This window comes from Haematobia irritans, chromosome 1, assembly GCF_050003625.1.
Source record: "Haematobia irritans isolate KBUSLIRL chromosome 1, ASM5000362v1, whole genome shotgun sequence".
In the NCBI taxonomy this organism is placed as follows: domain Eukaryota; kingdom Metazoa; phylum Arthropoda; class Insecta; order Diptera; family Muscidae; genus Haematobia; species Haematobia irritans.
Window position 1 is genome coordinate 260,102,087 of NC_134397.1, and position 25,439 is coordinate 260,127,525.

Consider the following 25,439-nt stretch of genomic DNA (forward strand, 5'->3'; position numbering starts at 1 on the left):
CTTGGTTTCAGCTTGAAAACTGAACATAGTACAAAATTTAAACTCCACAGTTAAATCAATGTAAATCAGCCTGAATAGTCGTAAATCAATCAATTCTTGTATCTTTTATTATATTCGGCGTACTGATTGGAAATTTCGAGGTTACTTTATTGAAATTATAAATTTTGATGTAGATGATTTTACTCAATTAATGAGGGCGGCATTTTTCATACCCCTTTTTCAAGATTTAAATGGAATTTGTTTGCTTTCATACACCTTTTTAATTATTTTTCAAAAATGTTCCGCTAAAATCAAGTGAGTTTAACTCAAAAAACGAACATTACACTAGTCTTTATAATCAAATCAAAAGAAAACTCAAAAATGTATTTTTTATTAATGTTAAATATATATCAAAAAATATATCAAACTACTTATTTAAATCGGTATTTAATTTTTCAATTAAAACCTGTAATAGCTACTACAAAAGTTTGTATGCATATAAAGAGAAAAATTAAATTTAATGCATTTAATTTCATTTACTTAATCGAGCCCAGTAGGGCCATATATGATTAATTATGATTCAGATTATGTTTACCATTAGCATTTGTGTACTTTGTACCTATATAGATATAAGCGTACATTTCTAATGATTGGTACAATATTTTCCATCACTGGCATTTAGTTTCGCATGGTTATTTTTGCATTTGACACATACACTCACATTTTCCAACAAACACGAAAAGTAACTGTAATTGTTTATTCTTTGTATTCTGTTCTTTCAAATGTGGATTTAATAGTGCCATATTTTCTATTGCCATAATTTGCAATCATTGTTGCCACACGACCAAAAACTGGTTCCCAATTGAAAAGACAATCTCGCAAAGACAATTGCATATATGAAATATTTTGGTAATATAATTTATTACACTATTAATTTAGCCTAGTACAAAGATAACATTTTCCCATGAAAAATGTTTATTATTCACATAACAAAAGATTGAGCGGAATAATGATTAGTACTAAGTTCAGAATGAATAACCGTGAATACATATTGATTCAACAGTGCAATTTTCGCAAGGCATGCTTATATTTCACACAAATAAGGTAATAACCGTGCTTGGGATCCTATTCACGGTGACATATTCTTTGTTTAGAAACGAAAAAATATAAAACGATATATGTTTTAAACTTAAGGTGGGAACAACGTTTGTTTTTCGAGTTGAAAATACTTTTATTTTCGCGATTACTTTTCCTTAAATATTCAAAATTATAAATGGAAACAAGCATATCCCTGTAAAGCTTTTTCCGAAATCTAGAAGAACAAGAAACTGGGCATAAATTTAGTTAATTTATCTGCTTTGCTTTGTAACTTAGAGTTCAGGCGCTAAAATCATAATTTTTTCACTAGAGTGAAAACTAAACAGTAAAAAAATGCATAAAATTATACACATTGGTTGCAGATTTTATTATAACTTGATGGGGGAATAGTCCAAATCAAATTTGCACATAGTTTGTATTCTTTAAAATGGATTATTAAAGAAAAGTAATAGTGAAAAAATTACAATTTTAGCGGCTAAACTCTAACTTAATACACACCTTAAAGGTGGGTATTAAGTTCGAGTTTAGCCGCTAAAAACGTCATTTTTCACGATTACTTTTCTTTAATAATCCATTTTAAGGAATACAAACTTTGTGAAAATTTGCTTTGGGCTTTTCCCCATCAAGATATAATAAAATTTCAAACAAATATGAATAATTTCATGCATTTTTCTTACTGATTTAGTTTTCACTTTAGCGATTTTAGCGGCTAAACTCGAACTTAATACTCACCTTAATTCATTAAAAATGATCATAGGAGAATGCTGCTATTCGGCACTAAACCCCTTTACGAAAAATTAGTATATTGAGCACCGTAAATAAGGGTACCGACAGATCATTCATACATATGGCTATAAACTAAAAACACAGTTGTCAAAGACGTAAATATATAACATTAAATTTTTAATGACATCTAGTAGTTTGAAGAAAGTTTCAAGCTACCAAAACTTTTTTGGTACACGAACGGACCTTTGTTAGCTCTAATCGTATGTATGTATTTACGTATCTGGCAACTCAAGAATATTTCCATTGGAAAATTTTTATAAATGTCATGGAAAAAGGACACCACAAAAATAAAAATGTTGACATTTTGTGTCCTATCAGTCGTTGTTAAATAAAGGAACGTACAATATACGGCTTATTTTAAGAAAACTTTGAATTATATGCGATTTTCCGAATTACTTGGGTGAAGTAAAAAAGTGTTAAATTGCTTTAATTTTTAAATTTAATAAAAAATAAACATATTGGAAGCGCGCTGTACAACGACGATTATCTGCCGATTAACTGACATAAAAAGAAATTAATTTGGCTGAAAATCGGTAAGTGGCATTATTTGTGTGCAACCTATAGATAACAAATAAGCCTAATTTTGTATATAGGCCACGTAATACGATTCAAATCTTGAAGTTCAGAGCGCTGACATCATTGAGGGAGTGGTGTGTTTGATCATCATCAGAGAATCTGGCTACAAACAAAAAAGGGCAGTGATCTGTAAGTCGTTCAAAAAAATATATGAGTAAAATAATTTTTTTTTTTGCTGTCTTGTATATTTAGATATTAATTAGTTTTATAGTTTGTATTCCAACTGAAGAAATAAATGTAATTGTTTAATGTTTATATATTGTGTAGCCTATTCCACTGATGTGTTAAGACTATTAGACGTTTGAAGGTTTGTATGTAACACCCAGAAGGAGAAAAAATAGACCAATAATGTATCGTACTTATAAGCTCAGGTTCATTTTCCAATTCCATTTGGAACCGACATTCATTTGTCCAAATGAAATTGTTTGAATTTGGACAAAACATTGTTTTTTATTTGGATATAGGTAGCACCCGTATACATTCGATCGTGACTATTGAACTCTAATAAAATGAAGCATTCACTAAACTGAATAACTTAAAAAATGCTTAAGTACAGTGACAGACATAAGTCATCTTTTTTTTTTTTGATTTTTTGAAATCAAATGCATTTTTTGCAAACCGCTTAACATTTTTATGAAAGAGTTTAATTAAAATGTTTCCATTGATGTACATGAAAGCAAAACGTAAACAAAAAATTGTTAAATTAATTTCATGGTATTAATTTTAATCAGTGAATCAAAAAAGTACAAAAAAGTTCACAAAAGTACTCGCCGTATCAGTAATCACATTGAATGAGACATTATTTTTTCCACTTAGTATCACTGACTGCAGCCCGATTCCCTGTTAAGCTCAATGACAAGGGACCTCCTTTTTATAGCCGAGTCCGAATGGCGTTCCTCATTGGAGAGAAACCACTTTAGAGAAGCTTTGAAACCCTCAGAAATGTCACCAACATTACTGAGACGGGATAATCCACCGTGTATGCAAGGTTGGCATGCTAACCATTGCACCACGGTGGCTCCCAAAATAGCAATTAATAAAGCTATATATGTATTCATACAATAATATGGGTATTTGATAATTTGTGTTGTTCAGTACAAATGTTAAAGTACAATAAACATACTTATTATTTTAAATAATATGAAGTTTCCAAATATGGCTATCAAATTCACAAATCTACTTGTTCGAATGAAAATTGGCAAACTATCCTCTACTAAAGTGCAAATTTTTACACACCAGAAGGTAAAGGTAACAATATCAGTCTACACAGCCTTCGGTTGTGAAGTTTTACTTTTTTCTTATTTATTTAAACTTGCTAAAGTGGACAAATCTTGCAATTATTAATTAATTATAACTATTGTAGAACATAATCTACAAACATAAGTAAAACCTGTTCTAAACATATTGCGTTTTTGTATATATTCTAAAAATAAATTGCTTAAATGCACACATAGTCTATTTTTGGAATTATTTGTTCCCAAACTACAATATGCTCACGCCGAACTTTTAAAAACTATAAATTCAGATCCAAACATTACATATGTTCAACATACGTTTGTCCTAAACATATTATGTTATAACATATTAACTTATCTGTCCCACACATAATATATTACTTTTTGAATATAATGTATTTATACCCAAATATATTATGTTAAAAATTTCCGTTGCAAACATGTCATTTTTACATCGAAGCATATAAAAAACATATTTTTTTAACCGTGTATATATATATATATATATATATATATATATATATATATATATATATATATATATATATATATATATATATATATATATATATATATATATATATATATATATATATATATATATATATATATATATATATATATATATATATATATATATATATATATATATATATATATATATATATATATACTTTATGTAGTTTGAAATCGATATTTCGATGTGGTACAATCGGAATGACAAACTTATTATACCCCCATCGACTTTAATGATTGATTTTTTCACGTGGACTACCCAAATACATACATGGATGAAACTTTTCATCGCATAGACGAAAACACATTGATAAAACTGAATCGTCAATGTGACGAACGCTTTTTCTTTCGGTGTATCCTAATATTAATTTTATTGGTCCTAAATCTAAAGCCAAATAGGTCGCTAAAATGTCTTTATTTTAAAGAAGTCGCAGCTTTAGGTCGGAATCGATACCAGCCATATAAATTTTATATATAATGACGCCCAACGCACTTTAAGCCTCTTCATTGTATTTTCTTCGATATTTAAATGAATGCGTCTCAGTGAAATCAATGAACATCAAATTGATACGTACGTTTAGGAATAAACAACGAATAATGCGATTTCTTTGTTAATCACTCCACGCGTTAGTGTGTCACTTGAAACCAGTTTTTATTCTTCATGCTAAATAATAAAATAAATTTAGACTAAAATTAAAAATTTGTGAATTTATGACTAACTACGTATGTATTTCAAAAAGTCCATCAAATTTACGTTTGCAAACACAAAATCAATTCACATTCTCCGATTTACTTGAATATTTCAAGGAACATATAGAATGGTTTAGTGAATTATTTATGTTCTGGATCAAGAGGGGATTTTTGTGAAGTATGTATACTTAACGTACACTCGAAGAAAATTGCACATTATTACTTACAATTGTCCAAATACGTTTTTAACACAATGTGCAGCCGTCATAACAAATTGATCGGTTATCAACGATCCACCGCATTTGAATTGATCATCTGGCGAATCATATCGCAATAAAGCCATCCAAGGATATTCATTTATATGCGTCTCGGTGCCGCCGGAAACTCGATCACCAGATACTTGGCCGCATTTCATGCTATTCAGGATATTGTAGCCTTAAATTAGAGAGACTCGTAATCAATATAATCAGATATAACAGGTTGGCTGATAAGTCCACGGTCTAACAAAGAAAAGCACATTTTTTGTCAAAATTCGTTTTTATTATTCAACATAGTTCCCTTCAGAGCGATACAACGATTATAACGACCTTCGAATTTTGTGATACCATTTTGGTAGTACTCCTTCGGTTTTGCCTCAAAATAGGCCTCAGTTTCGGCGATCACCTTTTCATTGCAGTCAAAACTTTTCCCTCCGAGCATCCTTTTGAGGTCTGAGAACAAGAAAAAGTCGCTGGGGGCCAGATCTGGAGAATACGGTGGTTGGGGAAGCAATTCGAAGCCCAAATCATGAATTTTTGCCATCGTTCTCAATGACTTGTGGCACGGTGCGTTGTCTTGGTGGAACAACACTTTTTTCTTCTTCATATGGGGCCGTTTTACCGTGATTTCGACCTTCAAACGCTCCAATAACGCCATATAATAGTCACTGTTGATGGTTTTTCCCTTCTCAAGATAATCGATAAAAATTATTCCATGTGCATCCCAAAAAACAGAGGCCATTACTTTGCCAGCGGACTTTTGAGTCTTTTCACGCTTCGGAGACGGTTCACCGGTCGCTGTCCACTCAGCCGACTGTCGATTGGACTCAGGAGTGTAGTGATGGCGCCATGTTTCATCCATTGTAACATATCGACAGAAAACTAGGGTGTATTACGAGTTAACAGCTGCAAACACCGCTCAGAATCATCAACACGTTATTGTTTTCGGTCAAATGTGAGCTCGCGTGGCACCCATTTTGCACAGAGCTTCCGCATATCCAAATATTGATGAATGATATGACCAACACGTTCCTTTGATATCTTTAAGGCCTCTGCTATCTCGATCAACTTCATTTTACGGTCTTTCAAAATCAATTTTTTGGATTTTTTTGATGTTTTCGTCGGTAACCACCTCTTTCGGGCGTCCACTGCGTTCACCGTCCTCGTGCTCATTTCACCACGCTTGAATTTTGCATACCAATCAATTATTGTTGATTTCCCTGGGGCAGAGTCCGGAAACTCATTATCAAGCCAAGTTTTTGCTTCCACCGTATTTTTCCCCTTCAGAAAACAGTATTTTATCAAAACACGAAATTCCTTTTTTCTATTTTTTTTACAATAACAAAAGTTGCTTCACAAAAGACGCTCTATCTCACAAACTAATTGACTTACAGACGTCAAATTTTGACACGAATCATTTGAAGGTTGGTACTATATAAAAATAATATGCATTTAATACTAGCGACGCCATCTATGTGTCAGACCGGGGACTTATCAGCCAACCTGTTATTTATGGATTTAGAAATGACATTGAATCTTACCATCTTGATTTAGTTGACTTAAGAAGTCGGAATTTGGATCTAAATCCAGAATTTCATCACTAGCCTGTGTTGATGATTCCATGCGATTTTTTGGTACTGTACAACAAAGACGAATCTGCAATTATTACAATATATGATAACCATTTATTAAAAACAAATAGTATAATATTAAGATATGTGGGTCATTTCTTGTCCCGATAAACCGTTTTTATGTAAATATTTAATGACAGCACGCATTTCTAATTTTTCCATTGTAAAAAAATTGCGGATGCGTCTTTTTTGAACACCTGCTTCTATATGAAGGAGTTGCCAGATCGAAACGAAATTTAACATGTGTTCTTAACAGAGATGGAAGTTTCCAACACACTTATTTTATTCTGTTTATACCGCGCTTTTTGTGCTAGGCTAAGAAGTTTCCGAACTGCCCTCGTACCCTGCACCACTTTGTAGATCCACATTTTCGATCCGTCAAATGTGTTGGCTAAATCGCGTAAAAGATATATATGGGAGCTATATCTAAATCTGAACCGATTTCAATAACATTTAGCACACTCGACTATACTTCTAATTGTACTCCTTGTGCAAACTTTCAAGCTAATCATGGTAAAACACTGACTTCTGGGCCATATAAGTGCATAGCGGACAAAAGATATATATGTGAGCTATATCTAACTCTGAACCCATTTCTTCCAAAATCAACAGGGTTCTATTCTAACCCAAACCAGAAACTTGTACCAAATTTGAAGTCGATTGATTTATGTTAACATTGCGACCTAGACTTTGATTACAAAAATGTGTTCACAGACAGACGGAAATGGCTATATCGACTCAGGGACCTGGCCTGAGCAATATTGACAAAGACACCATATGTCTATCTCGTCTCCTTCTGGTTGTGTTCCACAGTGTGGCGCAGGGTATAAAAAGAGATTTAGAATCTCTGTTCATTGATTCAATCACGAATTTAATTGATCCAATTAATTTTTTAATTGAAATGTCTTCAACCACGAAAATGATAGTATCAATCACAGTTTTAATTGGATATTGTAAGATACTTGATTAAACAATTTATTGATTTCATTAGCAAATAAACTTTTAATTCATTCAATTAAAAATGTAATAGATGTTGATTGCAAAACTCAATTAAGTTTCTCATTAAAAACGTAACTATTTTCAATAACTTTTTTAACTGACTTACGGCCATTTTCATGTAGCTCCGTTAGGGTTTAACTGCCAATTAACAGAAAATAAATTGAAAATATCTTCTCTCCAGTTAAATTTAATTGGCAAATTTTCGGCAGTTAAGTTCCTAACTGGCATATGGAAAATATATGCAAGATGACAGCTTCGTCCATAATACGATTTAAAAGTTGGTTAGTTAACGGAACACTAACGGAGCTTTATGAAAATGGGGGTTAATGTTTTTAGTTTGATTTAAAATAAAATTTTAGTTAAAAATTTCCCATCACTTTTTTTAATGTCTTAGTCTTCTGCACAGAAAACATCTTCACGAAGATTTTTTCCAATTAAAGTCTTAATTGAGTTTTAAGAAATATTCAATTAAAAAAATAAATTGATTCATCAAATATATTAATTGAAATAAAAATCAATCACAAAAGTTTATAGTATCAATTAATTTTTTAATTGGATTAATTAATTTTGAATTGACTTTCAAGTAATTTTTTAATTGATACTATTATTTTCGTGATTGAAGATATTTCAACAAAAAAATTAATTGGATCAAATAATTTCGTGATTGAATCAGAAAAAAAACAAATATATATGGCCGTAAGTTCGGCAAGGCCGAATCTTATGTACCCTCCACCATGGATTGCGTAGAAACTTCTACGAAAGACTGTCATCCACAATCGAATTACTTAATCGTTTTCTAAATTATGAGTTAGTCCATACGTGGTATATATTAGACAAAAAATGTATGTGTAGGTATGTCTACAAATAATTACGAATCGATATGGACTTTTGCACGGTACGTACAGAGCCAGAATTGAAATATGGTGGTCGCTTATATGGGGGCTTTATACAATTATGAACTTTATATGGACCAAATTTTGTGTGATTGGGGATCGATTTATCTGAGGGCTATATATAACTATAGACCGATATGGACCTTGTTAGGCATGGTTGTTAACGGCCATATACTAGAACAATGTACCAAATTTCAACTGACTCGGATGAAATTTGCTCCTTCAAGAGGCTCCAAAACCAAATCTCGGGATCGGTTTATATGGGGGCTATATATGATTATGGACTGATATGGACCACTTTTGGCATGGTTGTTAAATATCATATACTACCACCACGTATCAAATTTCAACCAGATCGGATGAATTTTGCTCCTCCAAAAGGCACCGGAGGTCAAATCTGGGGATCGGTTTATATGGGGGCTATATATAATTATGGACCGATTTCGACCAATTTTTGCATGGGTGTTTGAGGCCATATATTAACACCACGTACCGAATATCAACTGAATCAGATGAATTTTGGTCTTCCAAGAGGCTCCGGAGGTCAAATCTGGTGATCGGTTTATATGGGGGCTATATATAATTATGCGCCGATGTGGACCAATTTTTGCATGGTCATTAGATACCATATACTAACACCATGTATCAAATTTCAGCGGGATCGGCTGAAATTTGCTTCTCTTAGAGGCTCCGCAAGCCAAATCGGGAGATCGGTTAATATGGGGGCTATATATAATTATTGACCGACATGGACCACTTTTTGCATAGTTGTTAGAAACCATATACTAAGACCATGTACCAACTTTCAGCCGGATCGGATGAAATGTGTTTCTCTTAGAGGCTCCGAAAGCCAAATCGGGGGATCGGTTCAGAGAATGAAGCCGCCGAGTCGCGCCGCCGATTTCAGTCGCCGCCTACCATTTTTTGCCAGTCGACGCCGCCGCCGAATATGTCGACTAATCTCGACTCAAATTTAGCCGCCAATTAATCAAAAATATCAATTTAAATCAGAAAAATTTTCTATATAATTGTCTTATATTTACCAAAATTTTGAACGCAACCAATCATTTTTAAGCTGCTTTAATAATTTTGGAAAAATTTAGCTCAGAAAATTTGAATGAAAAGTAAATTTGTTTGTAATATTGGTTGTACAACTAATCTCATTACCATTCGAATAAGTACAAATTGATTTTATAATGGATAATTGTCCGCAGCCGAATGGACAAATTTATATCGACTTAGCCGTCAAGCCGCCGCCACCGACAAAAATGGGTCGGCTTCATTCTCTGGATCGGTTTATATGGGGGCTATATATAAGTATGTACCGATGTGGACCAATTTTGTTAGTTGTTAGAGACCATATACTTACATCATGTACCAAATTTCAGCCGGATCGGATGAAATTTGCTTCTCTTAGAGGGTCTGCAAGCCAAATTTGGGGGTCCGTTTATATGAGGGCTATACGTAAAAGTGGACCATATCGGTCTATTTGCAATACCATCCGACCTACATTAATAGCAACTACTTGTGCCAAGTTACAAGTCTATAGCATGTTTCGTTCGGAAGTTAGCGTGATTTCGACAGACGGACGGGCGGACATGCTCAGATCGACTCAGAATTTCACCACGACCCAGAATATATATACTTTATGGGGTCTTAGAGCATTATTTCGATGTGTTACAAACGGAATGACAAAGTTAATATACCCCCTTCCTATGGTGGAGGGTATAAAAATTTTGTGTCCGAGTTTAATTAATAAATTATTGATATCAAATAGTTTTTAATTAAAAATTTTATAATTTTCAATCATTGACTTAATTAACTTAATGTTTGTATCTTTATTAAAAAGTTAATTGTATCAATAAATTTATTAATTGAAAATTTTCAACTTTTTAATTGGAAATATATTGGTGATCAACTGATTCCTGTTTTTATTAAAAAAAAAACTTAATATTTAATTATTTACTAATGATATTTTTATTAGTGGTATTTTTCTGTGTACTACACGATGGGATGGGGCCGTACCGTACCCCCGTATTTATGCAACGGAAAAACTTTAATCACGTTCATCTTAGTTTGTATGTTAATTCCTGTTAAATTTATTATCAATATAAAAAAAACTGTTTTATTTACATTAAATCCGAAATAAATTTATGAAATTTGTTGAATATAAATAACGTACAGTTGCATTTTCAATAGGAACCTTATTTTTTGTTTAGTCATCAAAACGTTAATAACAAATAATAATATTCATTTCACCATGTAATGTTAACCTTTTGTACATTAATTTCCAAAACTTAATTTTTTGTTTATGTGGTATTACACATGAATATTTACAATGCCCACTCGTTGTATTTATTTTTTTTTTTTCCTCATCCCACTTCACTTACGTTTGACAATGGTTCATTGTCTGCTGAACACTTCCTTTGCATTATATTATTCCTTTCGTGCGATGGCACTCCTCTTGGATACTTTTTAAGCAAATCAATTACGTAGGGACATTCTTTATACGGAACACATAAACCAAGCTCCAAATTAGGTGTTCGGCATATATTCTCTGAAAAATCTCATCACTTGTGAAAACAGCTCGCCGAAAATATCACGAGATCTAAATTTAGTAATGAGAAAAAAAACTTACGCGCTTTAATTGCACACAACAAACCGATTAAATAAAAAATTCTTATGGCATTCATATGAAAAGATAAAAATTCGTTATTACGACGATATTTAAGCTTAGTTAAATTACACGTTCTAAGTTTCCCGGTTTAACGACGACTAAATAAAAATGTATGTACAGCTTAAGTTTTAAACAAATGCGATCAACGCATGGAGCTCTCTCCCGTGTTCTCAATTGTTTGTATTCCATACAGTCGATGGTTATTTCGAGGAGGCTTGTATGCCTAAGAGCGTTTAAAACCGGAACGAAATATGAAGCGATATCTTGAACTTGATTTGTATTTGATTTTTGTTTTGAATGCAATCCATGAATCGATATAAGATGTTAAATGGTGTGGTGGTTTGGAATGATGAATTTTTCATTAAAAAACAAGTAAGTCTAAAGACGGGCGGGGCCGACTTTGTAGATATAAATTTTCGATACCATATCACATCCGTCAAATGTGTTGGGGGCTATATATACACACAAAATAATATTATAATTTTTGAGCTAACAATTAATTGTTGTTACAGAAAATTTTTTAGTTCAACAAATTTTTTGTTGATATAACAAAATTGGTTGTTAATGTGACTGAAATCGTAATTGTATTTACAAATTACGTCGTTAGCTCAAATTTAAACACAATTTTAATTGTATTGACAATAAAATTAATTGATATTTTTTTGTGTGTAAAAGTTTGTCCCAAATACATACATTTAAATATCACTCGATCTGGACAGAATTTGATAGACTTCTACAAAATCTATAGACTCAAAATTTAAGTCGGCTAATGCACTCGGGTGGAATACAATGTTAGTAAAAAAATATGGGAAACGTTTAAATCTGAAGCAATTTTAAGGAAACTTCGAAAAAGTTTATTTATGATTTATCGCTCGATAAAGGGTGATACGGTCAAAATTTGGTCAATATAAACTTGACGTATTTCTTTCAATTTTGCATTTAAAAAACCTGAACACCCCTCATTTTGAAGGTGTGTGTGTGTGTAGAATGTTGCTCCTATTTTGATTTTGGAATTCACTCTTCAGTTGTCAAAATGCCGTCCAAGCAAGAAGAGCAGCGTATCAAAATTTTGCTCGCGCATCGAGCTACTCGCACGCAAAGCTGACTAAATCGCTAAAAGTTGCCAAATCAACCGTTACAAATGTAATCAAAGTGTTTGGGGAACGTTTGTCGACAGCCAGGAAGTCTGGATCAGGGGGAAATCGAAAACCGGAAGCCGCTGAGACGACAAAGAGAATTGCCGGTAGTTTCAAGCGAAACCCTAACCTCTCTCACCGAGATGCCGCAAATAAGCTGGGTGTATCGTCTACAACCGTGCATCGAGCCAAAAAACAAGCCGGACTATCGACTTACAAGAAGGTAGTGACTCCAAATCGCGATGATAAACAAAATACGAAGGCCAAAGCGCGATCCCGGAGGCTGTACACGACGATGCTGACGATGTTTGACGGCGTGGTAATAGACGACGAAACCTACATCAAAGCCGACTACAAGCAGCTTCCGGGACAGGAGTTTTATACGGCAAAAGGAAGAGGAAAGGTAGCAGATATTTTCAAGCACACAAAAACTGTCAAAGTTCGCAAAGAAATATATGGTTTGGCAAGCCATCTGTACCTGTTGCTTGAAAAGCAGCATTTTCATAGCTTCCGGGACTGTCAACTAAGAAATTTACGTGAAAGAGTGTTTGAATAAACGTCTGCTGCCTTTCCTGAAGAAACACGGTTGTTCCTTACTGTTTTGGCCGGATTTGGCATCTTGCCATTACGGTAAAAAGGCCATGGAGTGGTACGCCGCCAACAACGTGCAGGTGGTTCCCAAGGACAAGAACCCTCCCAACACGCCAGAGCTCCGCCCAATTGAGAAATACTTGGCTATTGTCAAGCGGAACCTAAAGAAGACCAAAAAAGCTGCTAAGGACGTGCAGCAGTTCAAGGCAAACTGGCTTTCTGCGGCGAAGAAGGTGGACAAGGTGGCTGTACAAAATCTGATGGCAGGTGTCAAGCGTGAGGCCCGACAATTCGGATTTGGAAAAGCCTAACTAAATATTTTTCCTGAATTTTATACTAATTGAACTTGAAAAAGAAATTTAATTTGATTTTTTAAATAAACGATTTCACCGATTTACATGCGTTTTCCCTTGACCAAATTTTGACCTTTATGTATTAGAAGTTTAGGAAAATTAGAGTCATTTTTACAACTTTTCGACTAAGCAGTGGCGATTTTACAAGGAAAATGTTGGTATTTTGACCATTTTTGTCGAAATCAGAAAAACATATATATGGGAGCTATCTCTAAATCTGAACCGATTTCAACCAAATTTGGCACGCATGGCAACAATGCTAATTCTACTCCCTGTGCAAAATTTCAACTAAATCGGAGTTAAAAATTGGCCTCTGTGGTCATATGAGTGTAAATCGGGCGAAAGCTATATATGGGAGCTATATCTAAATCTGAACCGATTTCAACCAAATTTGGCACGAATAGCAACAATGCTAATTCTACTCCCTGTGCAAAATTTCAACTAAATCGGAGAATTGGCCTCTGTGGTCATATGAGTGTAAATCGGGCGAAAGCTATATATGGAAGATATATCTAAATCTGATCCGATTTCAACCAAATTTGGCACGCATAGCTACAATGCTAATTCTACTCCCTGTGCAAAATTTCAACTAAATCGGAGTTAAAAATTGGCCTCTGTGGTATTATGAGTGTAAACCGGGCGAAAGCTATATATGGGAGATATATCCAAATCTGAACCGATTTCAACCAAATTTGGCACGCATAGTTACAATGCTAATTCTACTCCCTGTGCAAAATTTCAACAAAATCGGAGTTAAAAATTGGCCTCTGTGGTCATATGAGTGTAAATCGGGCGAAAGCTATATATGGGAGCTATATCTAAATCTGAACCGATTTTGCTGATATTTTGCAAGTTTTTCGAGACTCATAAAATATTCGGATGTACCGAATTTGAGGAAGATCGGTTGTTATACACGCCAATTATGACCAGATCGGTGAAAAATATATATGGCAGCTATATCTAAATCTGAACCGATTTTTTCCAAAATCAATAGGGATCGTCTTTGAGCCGAAACAGGACCCTATACCAAATTTTAGGACAATCGGACTAAAACTGCGAGCTGTACTTTGCACACAAAAATACATCAACAGACAGACAGACAGACGGACAGACAGACGGACAGACAGACAGACGGACATCGCTAAATCGACTCAGAATTTAATTCTAAGCCGATCCGTATACTAAAAGGTTGGTCTTTGATTACTACTTCTTGGCGTTACATACAAATGCACAAACTTATTGTACCCTGTACCACAGTAGTGGTGAAGGGTATAAATATGGGAAACATTTAAATCTGAAGCAATTTTAAGGAAACTTGGAAAAAGTTTATTTATGATTTATCGCTCGATGTATATGTATTAGAAGTTTAGGAAAATTAGAGTCATTTTTACAACTTTTCGACTAAGCAGTGGTGATTTTACAAGGAAAATGTTGGTATTTTGACCATTTTTGTCGAAATCAGAAAAAAACATATATAAAGGGTGATTCTTTTGAGGTTAGGATTTTCATGCATTAGTATTTGACAGATCACGTGGGATTTCAGACATGGTGTCAAAGAGAAAGATGCTCAGTATGCTTTGACATTTCATCATGAATAGCCGAACGATCTGCCACAACGTCGAATTTTCAGTGAATGGGCCCTAGAAAAGTTGGCAGAAAATCCGCTTTTTTATCGACAAATTTTGTTCAGTGATGAGGCTCATTTCTGGTTGAATGGCTACGTAAATAAGCAAAATTGCCGCATTTGGAGTGAAGAGCAACCAGAAGCCGTTCAAGAACTGCCCATGCATCCCGAAAAATGCACTGTTTGGTGTGGTTTGTACGCTGGTGGAATCATTGGACCGTATTTTTTCAAAGATGCTGTTGGACGCAACGTTACGGTGAATGGCGATCGCTATCGTTCGATGCTAACAAACTTTTTGTTGTCAAAAATGGAAGAACTGAACTTGGTTGACATGTGGTTTCAACAAGATGGCGCTACATGCCACACAGCTCGCGATTCTATGGCCATTTTGAGGGAAAACTTCGGAGAACAATTCATCTCAAGAAATGGACCGGTAAGTTGGCCACCAAGATCATGCGATTTGACGCCTTTAGACTATTTTTTGTGGGGCTACGTCAAGTCTAAAGTCTGCAGAAATAAGCCAGCAACTATTCCAGCTTTGGAAGACAACATTTCCGAAGAAATTCGGGCTATTCCGGCCGAAATGCTCGAAAAAGTTGCCCAAAATTGGACTTTCCGAATGGACCACCTAAGACGCAGCCGCGGTCAACATTTAAATGAAATTATCTTCAAAAAGTAAATGTCATGGACCAATCTAACGTTTCAAATAAAGAACCGATGAGATTTTGCAAATTTTATGCGTTTTTGTTTAAAAAAAATTTATCAAGCTCTTAACAAATCACCCTTTATATGGGAGCTATATCTAAATCTGAACCGATATCATCCAAATTTGGCACGCATAGTGACAATGCTAATTCTACTCCCTGTGCAAAATGTCAACTAAATCGGAGTTAAAAAATGGCCTCTGTGGTCATATGAGTGTAAATCGGTCGAAAGCTATATATGGGAGATATATCCAAATCTGAACCGATTTCAACCAAATTTGGCACGCATAGTTACAATGCTAATTGTACTCCCTATGCAAAATGTCAACTAAATCGGAGCAAAAAGTTGGCTTCTGTGGGCAAATGAGTGGAAATCGGACGAAAGCTATATATGGGAGCTATATCTAAATCTGAACCGATTTTGCTGATATTTTGCAAGTCTTTAGAATAAACTATTGAAAAATATGCCCTATTATTGAACGCTTTTTTGCTTTGTACACTCAAAAAAGTTTACTTGGATTCAACGATTTTGACCTTCATTAGGCATTGATTCCGAGCCAAAGATGCGGCAAAAAATGTTTTCTTCATTCCAAAAAAAAAAACTAATTAAACAAACTCCTTACAATTAGAATTAACCCACATTTGAAGCGTTTTTATCTTAAATTTTAAGATCAAATATTTCAGTTAATTTAACCCATTAACGCCAAAAATGAAACTACCAAACAAAAATTGATTGTACACTGAAAAAAATATTGTCGTGAGGTCAAAGATTTCATGTTTTTAAAATACGAATACAAATTTTGCTTAGCATAGAAGACGTATTTCTCTAAAATAAAGTTATTTTCCTTGTCCAAAAGTCGATAAACTTTTCAATGAAGTCGTATTGTCCTTGTAATTAAGTGATTTGACTTAAAAATGGGTATCATAACATGAAAAAAAAATGTTTGGATTAAGGTCAACTTGACTTTAATAATTCTGAAAAATTCTTTAAAATTAATGAAATTGTCTTTAAATTTGTTGTATTTTTGCATCTTGACTACAAAGCAAAAAATCGTTCAAATATAGGACATGTTTTTCAACACTTTATTTTAAAGACGTTTTTTACTTGAAACATAGCATAATTTCTACTGGAAGTCGAGTCCTAATTTGGAAAATAAAGTTGCCGTTAACTCGTTTTTAAAGGACTTTGATAGCATATGAAGAAAAAAAGCTGAGAAAGCGAAAAATTAAAATTTGCTTCCTAGAAGCAAGTATACAAAACCTAAATTTAAAAGAGAATTGTGTCTTAAAAGTATCCTTACTTGTATTCTCCGCTTCTTTGGCTCGGAATCAATACCAAATTTTTTAAAGTAAAGACAAAATCTTTGGAACCGAGTATGCTTTTTTTTTCAGTGTATGGGTTTTTATTAACTCAGTAACTACTAAATAATATGATTTAAATAAAAACACAGACACTTTTTGGAAAAAAAATCCCCATGTGGGGACATTGAGCAAATTAGGTATGAAATTCTTCAAAAATCTCCATTACAATTTTAAACTTTTTTTCTAAAATGAACTTCACAGTTTTATCTTCACACGATCTGGATATTATATGCGAAGAATTATAGAGTTTTGATCACTTGGTACACATAAAAAAAAAATGATAAGAATATAACGCACTGAATATGACACTTGTTTATAATCGCATTTTATAAACAAGTATCATATTCCGTGTCTCTGTTTATAGATCATACACTGAAAAAAATATTGTCGTGAGGTCAAAGATTTCATGTCCTTAAAATACGAATGCACATTTTGCTTAGCATAGAAGCCGCATTTCTCTAATATTAAGTTTTTTTTCCTTGTCCAAAAGTCGATAAACTTTTCAATGAAGTCGTATTGTCCTTATAATTAAGTGATTTGACTTAAAAATGGGTCTGATAATATGAAAGAAAACATTTTTGGGGTAAGGTCAACTTGACTTTAATAATTCGGTCTTCCAAGAGGCTCCGGAGGTCAAATCTGGTGATCGGTTTATATGGGGGCTATATATAATTATGGACCGATATGGAGCAATTTTTGCACGTTTGTTAGAGACCATATACTAACACCATGTACCAAATTTCAGCCGGATCGGATGAAATTTGCTTCTCTTAGAGGCTTCGCAAACCAAATTTGGGGGATCGGTTTATATGGGGGCTATATATAATTATGGACCGATGTGGACCAATTTTTGCATGGTTGTTAGAGACCATATGTTAACACCATGTACCAAAATTCAACTGAATCAGATGAATTTTGGTCTTCCAACAGGCTCCGGAGGTCAAATTTGGTGATCGGTTTATATGGGGGCTATATATAATTGTGGACCAATGTGGAGCAATTTTTGCACGTTTGTTAGAGACCATATACTAACACCATGTACCAAATTTCAGCCGGATCGGATGAAATTTGCTTCTCTTAGAGGCCTCGCAAACCAAATTTGGGGGATCGGTTTATATGGGGGCTATATATAATTATGGACCGATGTGGACCAAATTTTGCATGGTTGTTAGAGACCATATGTTAACACCATGTACCAAATTTCAGCCGGATCGGATGAAATTTGCTTCTCTTAGAGGCCTCGCAAGCCAAATCGGGGGATCGGTTTATATGGGGGCTATATGTAATTGTGGACCGATGTGGACCAATTTTTCCATGCTTGTTAGATACCATATACTAACACCATGTACCAAATTTCAGCTGGATCGGATGAAATTTGCTTCTCTTAGAGGCCTCGCAAACCAAATTTGGGGGATCGGTTTATATGGGGGCTATATATAATTATGGACCGATGTGGACCAAATTTTGCATGGTTGTTAGAGACCATATGTTAACACCATGTACCAAATTTCAGCCGGATCGGATGAAATTTGCTTCTCTTAGAGGCCTCGCAAGCCAAATCGGGGGATCGGTTTATATGGGGGCTATATGTAATTGTGAACCGATGTGGACCAATTTTTCCATGCTTGTTAGATACCATATACTAACACCATGTACCAAATTTCAGCCGGATCGGATGAAATTTGCTTCTCTTAGAGGCCTCGCAAGCCAAATCGGGGGATCGGTTTATATGGGGGCTATATATAATTATGGACCGATATGGACCAATTTTTACATGGTTGTTATAGACCATATACTAACATCATGTACCAAATTTCAGCCGGATCGGATGAAATTTGCTTCTCTTAGAGGCCTCGCAAGCCAAATTTGGGGGTACGTTTATATGGGGGCTATACGTAAAAGTGGTCCGATATGGCCCATTTGCAATACCATCCGACCTACATCAATAGCAACTATTTGTGCCAAGTTTCAAGTCGATAGCTTGTTTCGTTCGGAAGTTAGGGTGATTTCAACAGACGGACGGACATGCTCAGATCGACTCAGAATTTCACCACGACCCAGAATATTTATACTTTATGGGGTCTTAGAGCAATATTTCGATGTGTTACAAACGGAATGACAAAGTTAATATACCCCCCATCCTATGGTGGAGGGTATAAAAACAGGTAAATTTTTTTAATTACACTTTCCTTTTTTGTGTTCACATAAAACCACGTGGCACTTATGAGTAAATAAATTAACACAAAACACAGTGATTCCGCATTCTCCGTCCATTCCAAGAAACAATCAACACACGACTGACGCGCAAAATGAAAATCGTGTGTACCTGCTCAATGCTTTTATAAAATTATTTTCACTGCAAAAAATTAAATGGTCACGAAAATAATGCTTCTAGACATGTCTATACGTAACCTATAAAAATACTTTTTTCTCTGCAAGAAAGTAAAAAATTGAATGGTCAGGTACATGATTTTCGCGACAATTTAATGGTCTCAAATTCTATAATTTAAATAATAGAACATGTTTGCGTCATTTGAGAACCATTTAAATGTTTATTGTCAGCATATATTTTTCCGCTCGAAAATTATTTTTACAAAGACAAAATACATGATTTTTCGCGACAATTACACACTCTAGATAAGCATTAAATGGATGCGGCAACCATGTCCAAGCATGTTTTTTCTGTGCGTGTAAGCTAAATTTGTATTCGTATTTTAAGGACATGAAATCTTTGACCTCAAGGCAATATTTTTTTCAGTGTATATAATTAATTTTCCAAAAATTTCTCATTGAAATTGTATGTTCACAGGAAAATTGTATGTTATGAGAATCCTGCACTAAACATTAAATAAATAAATATGAAACATTTTTCAATAATTTGACATAAAAATGAAATATTATGAAAATTTCCTATACACTCAAAAAAGAGATCACTTGGATTTAAAGATTTTGACCTTCCCTTAAGGATGTTGGTATTGAATCCGAAAACAAGATGCGGCTTCTTTTAAAAAACTACATATTTTAGAGACCTCTTTGGCTTTAAATTTAGGATCAATAAAATTATGATTAGGATACAAATCTCATTCATCAAATTGTCATTCTTCAAAAGAAGTATTGTTTTTTTTTTGAAGTGTTTTTATCTTAATTCTAAAGATTCTACATTAGTTAACTTAAGGGTGATTTCTTTAAATTAAAAATGTTTTTCGTTACTTTAAAGAAAATTTGTTTACTTCAAAGACCTACGACTTTAACAGATGGACGAAAATTTCCAAAATTTGTGTTATATATAAATTCAATGAAAAAAAATTGAAGCAAAGATTATAAACTTTGATTTAATTAAAATGTCATTATGTCAAAGAATGTTGTCCTTAAATTCGAGAATTTTCCATATTAGGTCAATATTTTTTGTCAGTGTACAAAATTTTTCAGGAAATGAAATTATATAAACATTTACCAAAAAAATATATTCCAGAATTTCCTATAGAATTAATTTTCAAAAAATTTTCTATGGGATTAAAATTTCCAAAAATTTTCTATGGAACTGAAATTTTCTTAAATTTCTATAGAAATAAAATTTTCCAATGGCTCTATTAACCATGTTCCTTAATCTATATCTGTCCATAAAGCTCGAAAAATAATTGTATAATTAGATATAATGCATTTGGACGTCAATTGCCTGTTTCATTATCAGGCTAACATGAAATATAATAAGCAACGATGAGCCCGTCGTAAAACTAGGAAAAACACGACTAATGTACGCGTTAGAATTGTTGTTGTATCCTGGAAACCAGTTTCTGTTAATTGTCATATGTTGTAGTTGACTGTAGAAACAATAAGCATTGTTCGACTGTTCACCACTTAGGTGAATTCTAACAAATTAGCTTTCTAAAAATAAATTTCGTGTTGTTGCATTACTATGTAACAAAACGAAATAAAAATAAGATTAAGGGACTTGTAAGTTATATGAAAAGATGATGTACAGTGGGAGAAAAGATTATTCAATTTGTAAGAGGAAATTTCCCAAATGTTTTCTCCATAAGGAGTTAGCATAAAGGGCCCAAAATTGAGTTATCTCTCCCAGCCAGATCTATACTAAAGGCTGTGGAAAGGTTCATTCGCCCGAACCGAAACATGTACAGTCCAGGCGTGTATAGATTGGTATCTGGCGTTTTCTTTTCAATGGCTCTATTAACCATGTTCCTTAATCTATATCTGTCCATAAAGCTCGAAAAATAATTGTATAATTAGATATAAAATTTTCCGATAAATAATTCAAAATTTTCCTATAATATCTCACACACCCTCAAAAAATCGCTTCTCTAACATATATTCCAGACATATTTTGCAGGAAGCACATATATTATTGGATACTGCCGAAACATTAATATGTTTGTTTTATGTGAAGCATTTTGAGCTCAAAAATATTATATGCTTGGAAGAATTTTCCCCAATAAAGATTGTGCTCATTCCCTCAATTTTTAATACTTGGCACTTTTTCTGTAATACAAATAATGTTGAAGAAATTATTCAATTTTATAAATTTTACCTTTCGCCTCGATGGAGAAACGAACCGATGACCATACAGTTTGTAAGCCAACACACTATCCACTGGGCTACGTTATAGTCACCAGTAGACAATTATCGTTATAAGTTACATTTATATAGCATAGTTTGCAGCGCCCACGAGCATGGCATGGCAAACATAACACTATTTAATAGAAACATACATTTGTTGGCCACGTGGAGCAGTGGTTAGCATTTCTGCCTTGCATGCAAAGGTTCGTGGGTTCAATCCCTGTGTATTTTTTTTTAAATTTATACATTTATATTTATACCATATTAAATTTTTATAATGAAACTTCAAAATGTGGGTTATTAAAGATTTACAGTCAGAAACAGTGCTTGATATAAACGAAATGGACTGAGCTTTTGAATAAAATATTATTTTTTTTTATTGCAAAATAACAATTTTGTAATAAAAAACTGTGTTTGGTATAAAACTTTGAAATTTTGGAAAGAATTGAAAAACTCTAACAAAAGAAGAACGTGGAGTCGACTATAAACATACATAAAAAATTTTATAATATGCACATAAATTTATTTAGGTGTGAACAATTTTTTACTAGCATTTAACACTATTTTAAATGCATTTAAAGCTTATCGTGTTTTGTACTTAATTTTATTTTTACCTTTAAGGCCGGTATTAAGTTGGCATTATCGCTCTAAAATGACACTGTTTTGCCTTTTACTTTTCTTTAATAATTCATTTTAAAGAACATAAACTTTTTCAATTGTTTTAGCTGCAAAACTCGAACTCAATGCCCGCTTTTATATTTGAAGGTGTCCGTCAACTCCTCTTGGACTACTTATTAATAAAGAGGAACTAAACATTGTTTTTATACATTTTACTGTTTAATTTTTCACTATTTCCTCCTTTTTTCATTTTACTGTCCCAACTGCATTTTCGTAATTTTTATGAAGATCCCTTTGTAACTTTTATATATTTTCCACCTTTTTTTTATACCCACCACCATAGAATGGTGACGGGGGTATAATAAGTTTGTCATTCCGTTTGTAACACATCGAAATATAGATTTCCGACTATATAAATTATATATATTCTTGATCAGGGAGAAATTCTAAGACGATATAATCATGTCCGTCTGTCTATCTGTTGTACTCAAGCTACAGCCTTCAATAATGGCGCTATCGTCCTGAAATTTGGCACAGATTCGTCTTTTGTTCGCAGGCAGGTCAAGTTCGAAGATGGGCTATATCGGTCCAGGTTTAGATATAGTCCCCATATAAACCGACCTACCGATTTGGGGTCTTGGGCTTATAAAAACTGTAGTTTTTATCCAATTTGCCTGAAATTGGAAATCTAGAGGTATTTTAGGACCATCAAAAATGTACTGTAAATGGTGCCTATCGGTCCATGTTTTGGTATAGCCCCCAATATGGACCGTTTTCCCGACTTTGCTTCTTGGGCGTTTAGAAAGTGTATTTTCTATTTTTTTATCCAATATGCCACAAATTGACAATATACACGCAAAAAATAATTCTTTCCTCCCAAACGAAATTTTAGTCAAACAAAGTTCGTTTCTCATTTGCTTATCGTTGAAAGGAAGTGTATTTGGAAGAAAAGTATATACTTTTTGTGATAAACGTTTATTCTTTTCCAGGATGTAAAAACAATTTCATAAAGACTAACTCAAAAAAATTTTTTTTTGCTATTTACATTTTCCCTCACATCTTTCTCACTTCCACGAAGTTTTTTAGTTCTTAGCACCTTTTTCTGTAATACAAACAATGTAGAAGAAATTATACGTTATACGATTTTATATATTTTTAAAATTTTTTTTTACCTTTCGCCTGGACGGAGAATCGAACCGCGGACCATGCAATTTTTAAGCCAACACACTATCCACTGAGCTATGTAGCCGTTATTGTCATCAATAGACAATTACCCATATATGTTATATTTATATAGCATAGCTTGCGGCGCCCACGAGCCGATTAAACAAAGTTTATTTAACAGAAAAATATATTTAGTTTGGCACCGCGGAGCAGTGGTTGCTACGTCCGACTTCCATGCCAAGGGTCGTGGGTTCGATCCCTGCTTCGACCAAAGTTTTTTTTTACATATATTCCAGATATGGTCGGAAGATTCCGAAAAACGAAAATGTTCAACATTACATTTTACTATATTAAATTTTTACTATGAACTGTAAAATGTGTCTTATTAAAGACCTAAAGTCAGACAAGAAAAGTGTTTGATATAAACGAAATGGAATGTGTTGTTGGTTCAAAAATAACTTTTTTTATTGAACAATTAAAAATTTTGTAACAAACGAATTTTTTTGGTGATAAAAGTTATACTTTTCGAATTCAAAAAAAACTCTAACAACTCTAACAAAAAACTCTAGTTTGGTAAGGCCTCTATATAGACCGATTTCACTTATTGAGGGTATAGAAGGCGCACTGACCATTAAAATTGCTTGAAACTGAATGCAAAATTTCCAGATTTTACTTCTCGTAGTCAGATTTTAGATTTCAAATCAAGGCGTTATTTCATCATTGTCTTGCACTTACAAGAGATGTTTATGATTCCTGTAAAGCTCAAACAAAAAAGTAAGGAAAGTCTAAAGTCGGGCGGGGCCGACTATATTATACCCTGCACCTCTTTGTAGATCTAAATTTTCGATACCATATCACATCCGTCAAATGTGTTGGGGGCTATATATAAAGGTTTGTCCCAAATACATACATTTAAATATCACTCGATTTGGACAGAATTTGATAGACTTCTACAAAATCTATAGACTCAAAATTTAAGTTGGCTAATGCACTAGGGTGGAACGCAATTTTAGTAAAAAAATATGGGAAACATTTAAATCTGAAGCAATTTTAAGGAAACTTCGCAAAAGTTTATTTATGATTTATCGCTCGATATATATGTATCAGAAGTTTAGGAAAATTAGAGTAATTTTTACAACTTTTTGACTAAGCAGTGGCGATTTAACAAGGAAAATGTTGGTATTTTGACCATTTTCGTCAAAATCAGAAAAACACATATATGGGAGCTATATATAAATCTGAACCGATTTCAATCAAATTTGGCACACATGACTATATTACTAATTGTACTCCTAGTGCAAAATTTCAACCAAATTGGGCCAAAACTCTGGCTTCTGGGGCCATATAAGTCCATATCGGGCGAAAAATATATATGGAAGCTTTATCTACATCTGAACCGATTTCAATCAAATTCGGCATACATATATATACTACCAATTGTACTCATTGTGCAAAATTGCAAGCTAATCGGGATAAAACTCTGGCTTCTGGGTCCATATAAGTGCATATCGGGTCCATATAAGTGCATATATATATACGGGAGCTATATCTAAATCTGAACCGATTTCAATCAAATTTTTTGCACACTTGACTATACTACTAATTGTACTCTCAGTGCAAAATTTCAACCAAATTCGGCCAAAAATCTGGTTTATGGGGCCATATAAGTCCATTTGGGGCGAAAGATATATATGGGAGCTATATCTAAAACTGAACCGATTTCAATCAAATTTTGCACGCTTGACTATACGACTAAGTGTTATGTTTGTACAAAATTTCAAGCAAATCGGTATAAAACTCTGGCTGCTGGGCCCATATTAGTGCATATCGGGCGAAAGATATATATGGGAGCTATATCTAAATCTGAACCGATTTCTTCCAAAATCAATAGGGTTCTATTCTGACCCACATTAGGAACATATGCCAAATTTGAAGGCGATTGGACTTAAATTGCGACCTAGACTTTGATCACAAA

At 33.6% G+C, this 25,439-nt stretch overlaps 1 protein-coding gene and 1 long non-coding RNA gene across 2 annotated transcripts in view; one reads left to right on the forward strand and one right to left on the reverse strand.

Moving 5' to 3' along the window:
* Window positions 1-25,439, reverse strand: part of LOC142235972 (ovochymase-like) — a 56,328-nt gene that overhangs the window by 16,190 nt on the left and 14,699 nt on the right. The window contains exons 9-13 of the mRNA XM_075307224.1: window positions 11,472-11,606; window positions 11,299-11,424; window positions 11,051-11,217; window positions 6,679-6,793; window positions 5,108-5,315 (exon numbers count right to left, since the gene is read on the reverse strand). Coding sequence (XP_075163339.1) covers window positions 5,108-5,315; window positions 6,679-6,793; window positions 11,051-11,217; window positions 11,299-11,424; window positions 11,472-11,606 — 751 coding nt within the window. The remainder of the gene's footprint in view (window positions 1-5,107; window positions 5,316-6,678; window positions 6,794-11,050; window positions 11,218-11,298; window positions 11,425-11,471; window positions 11,607-25,439) is intronic.
* On the forward strand, window positions 2,065-2,694 carry LOC142221292 (uncharacterized). The gene is made up of 2 exons (XR_012717983.1): window positions 2,065-2,396; window positions 2,457-2,694. It is a non-coding gene; the product is annotated as an uncharacterized LOC142221292 (long non-coding RNA).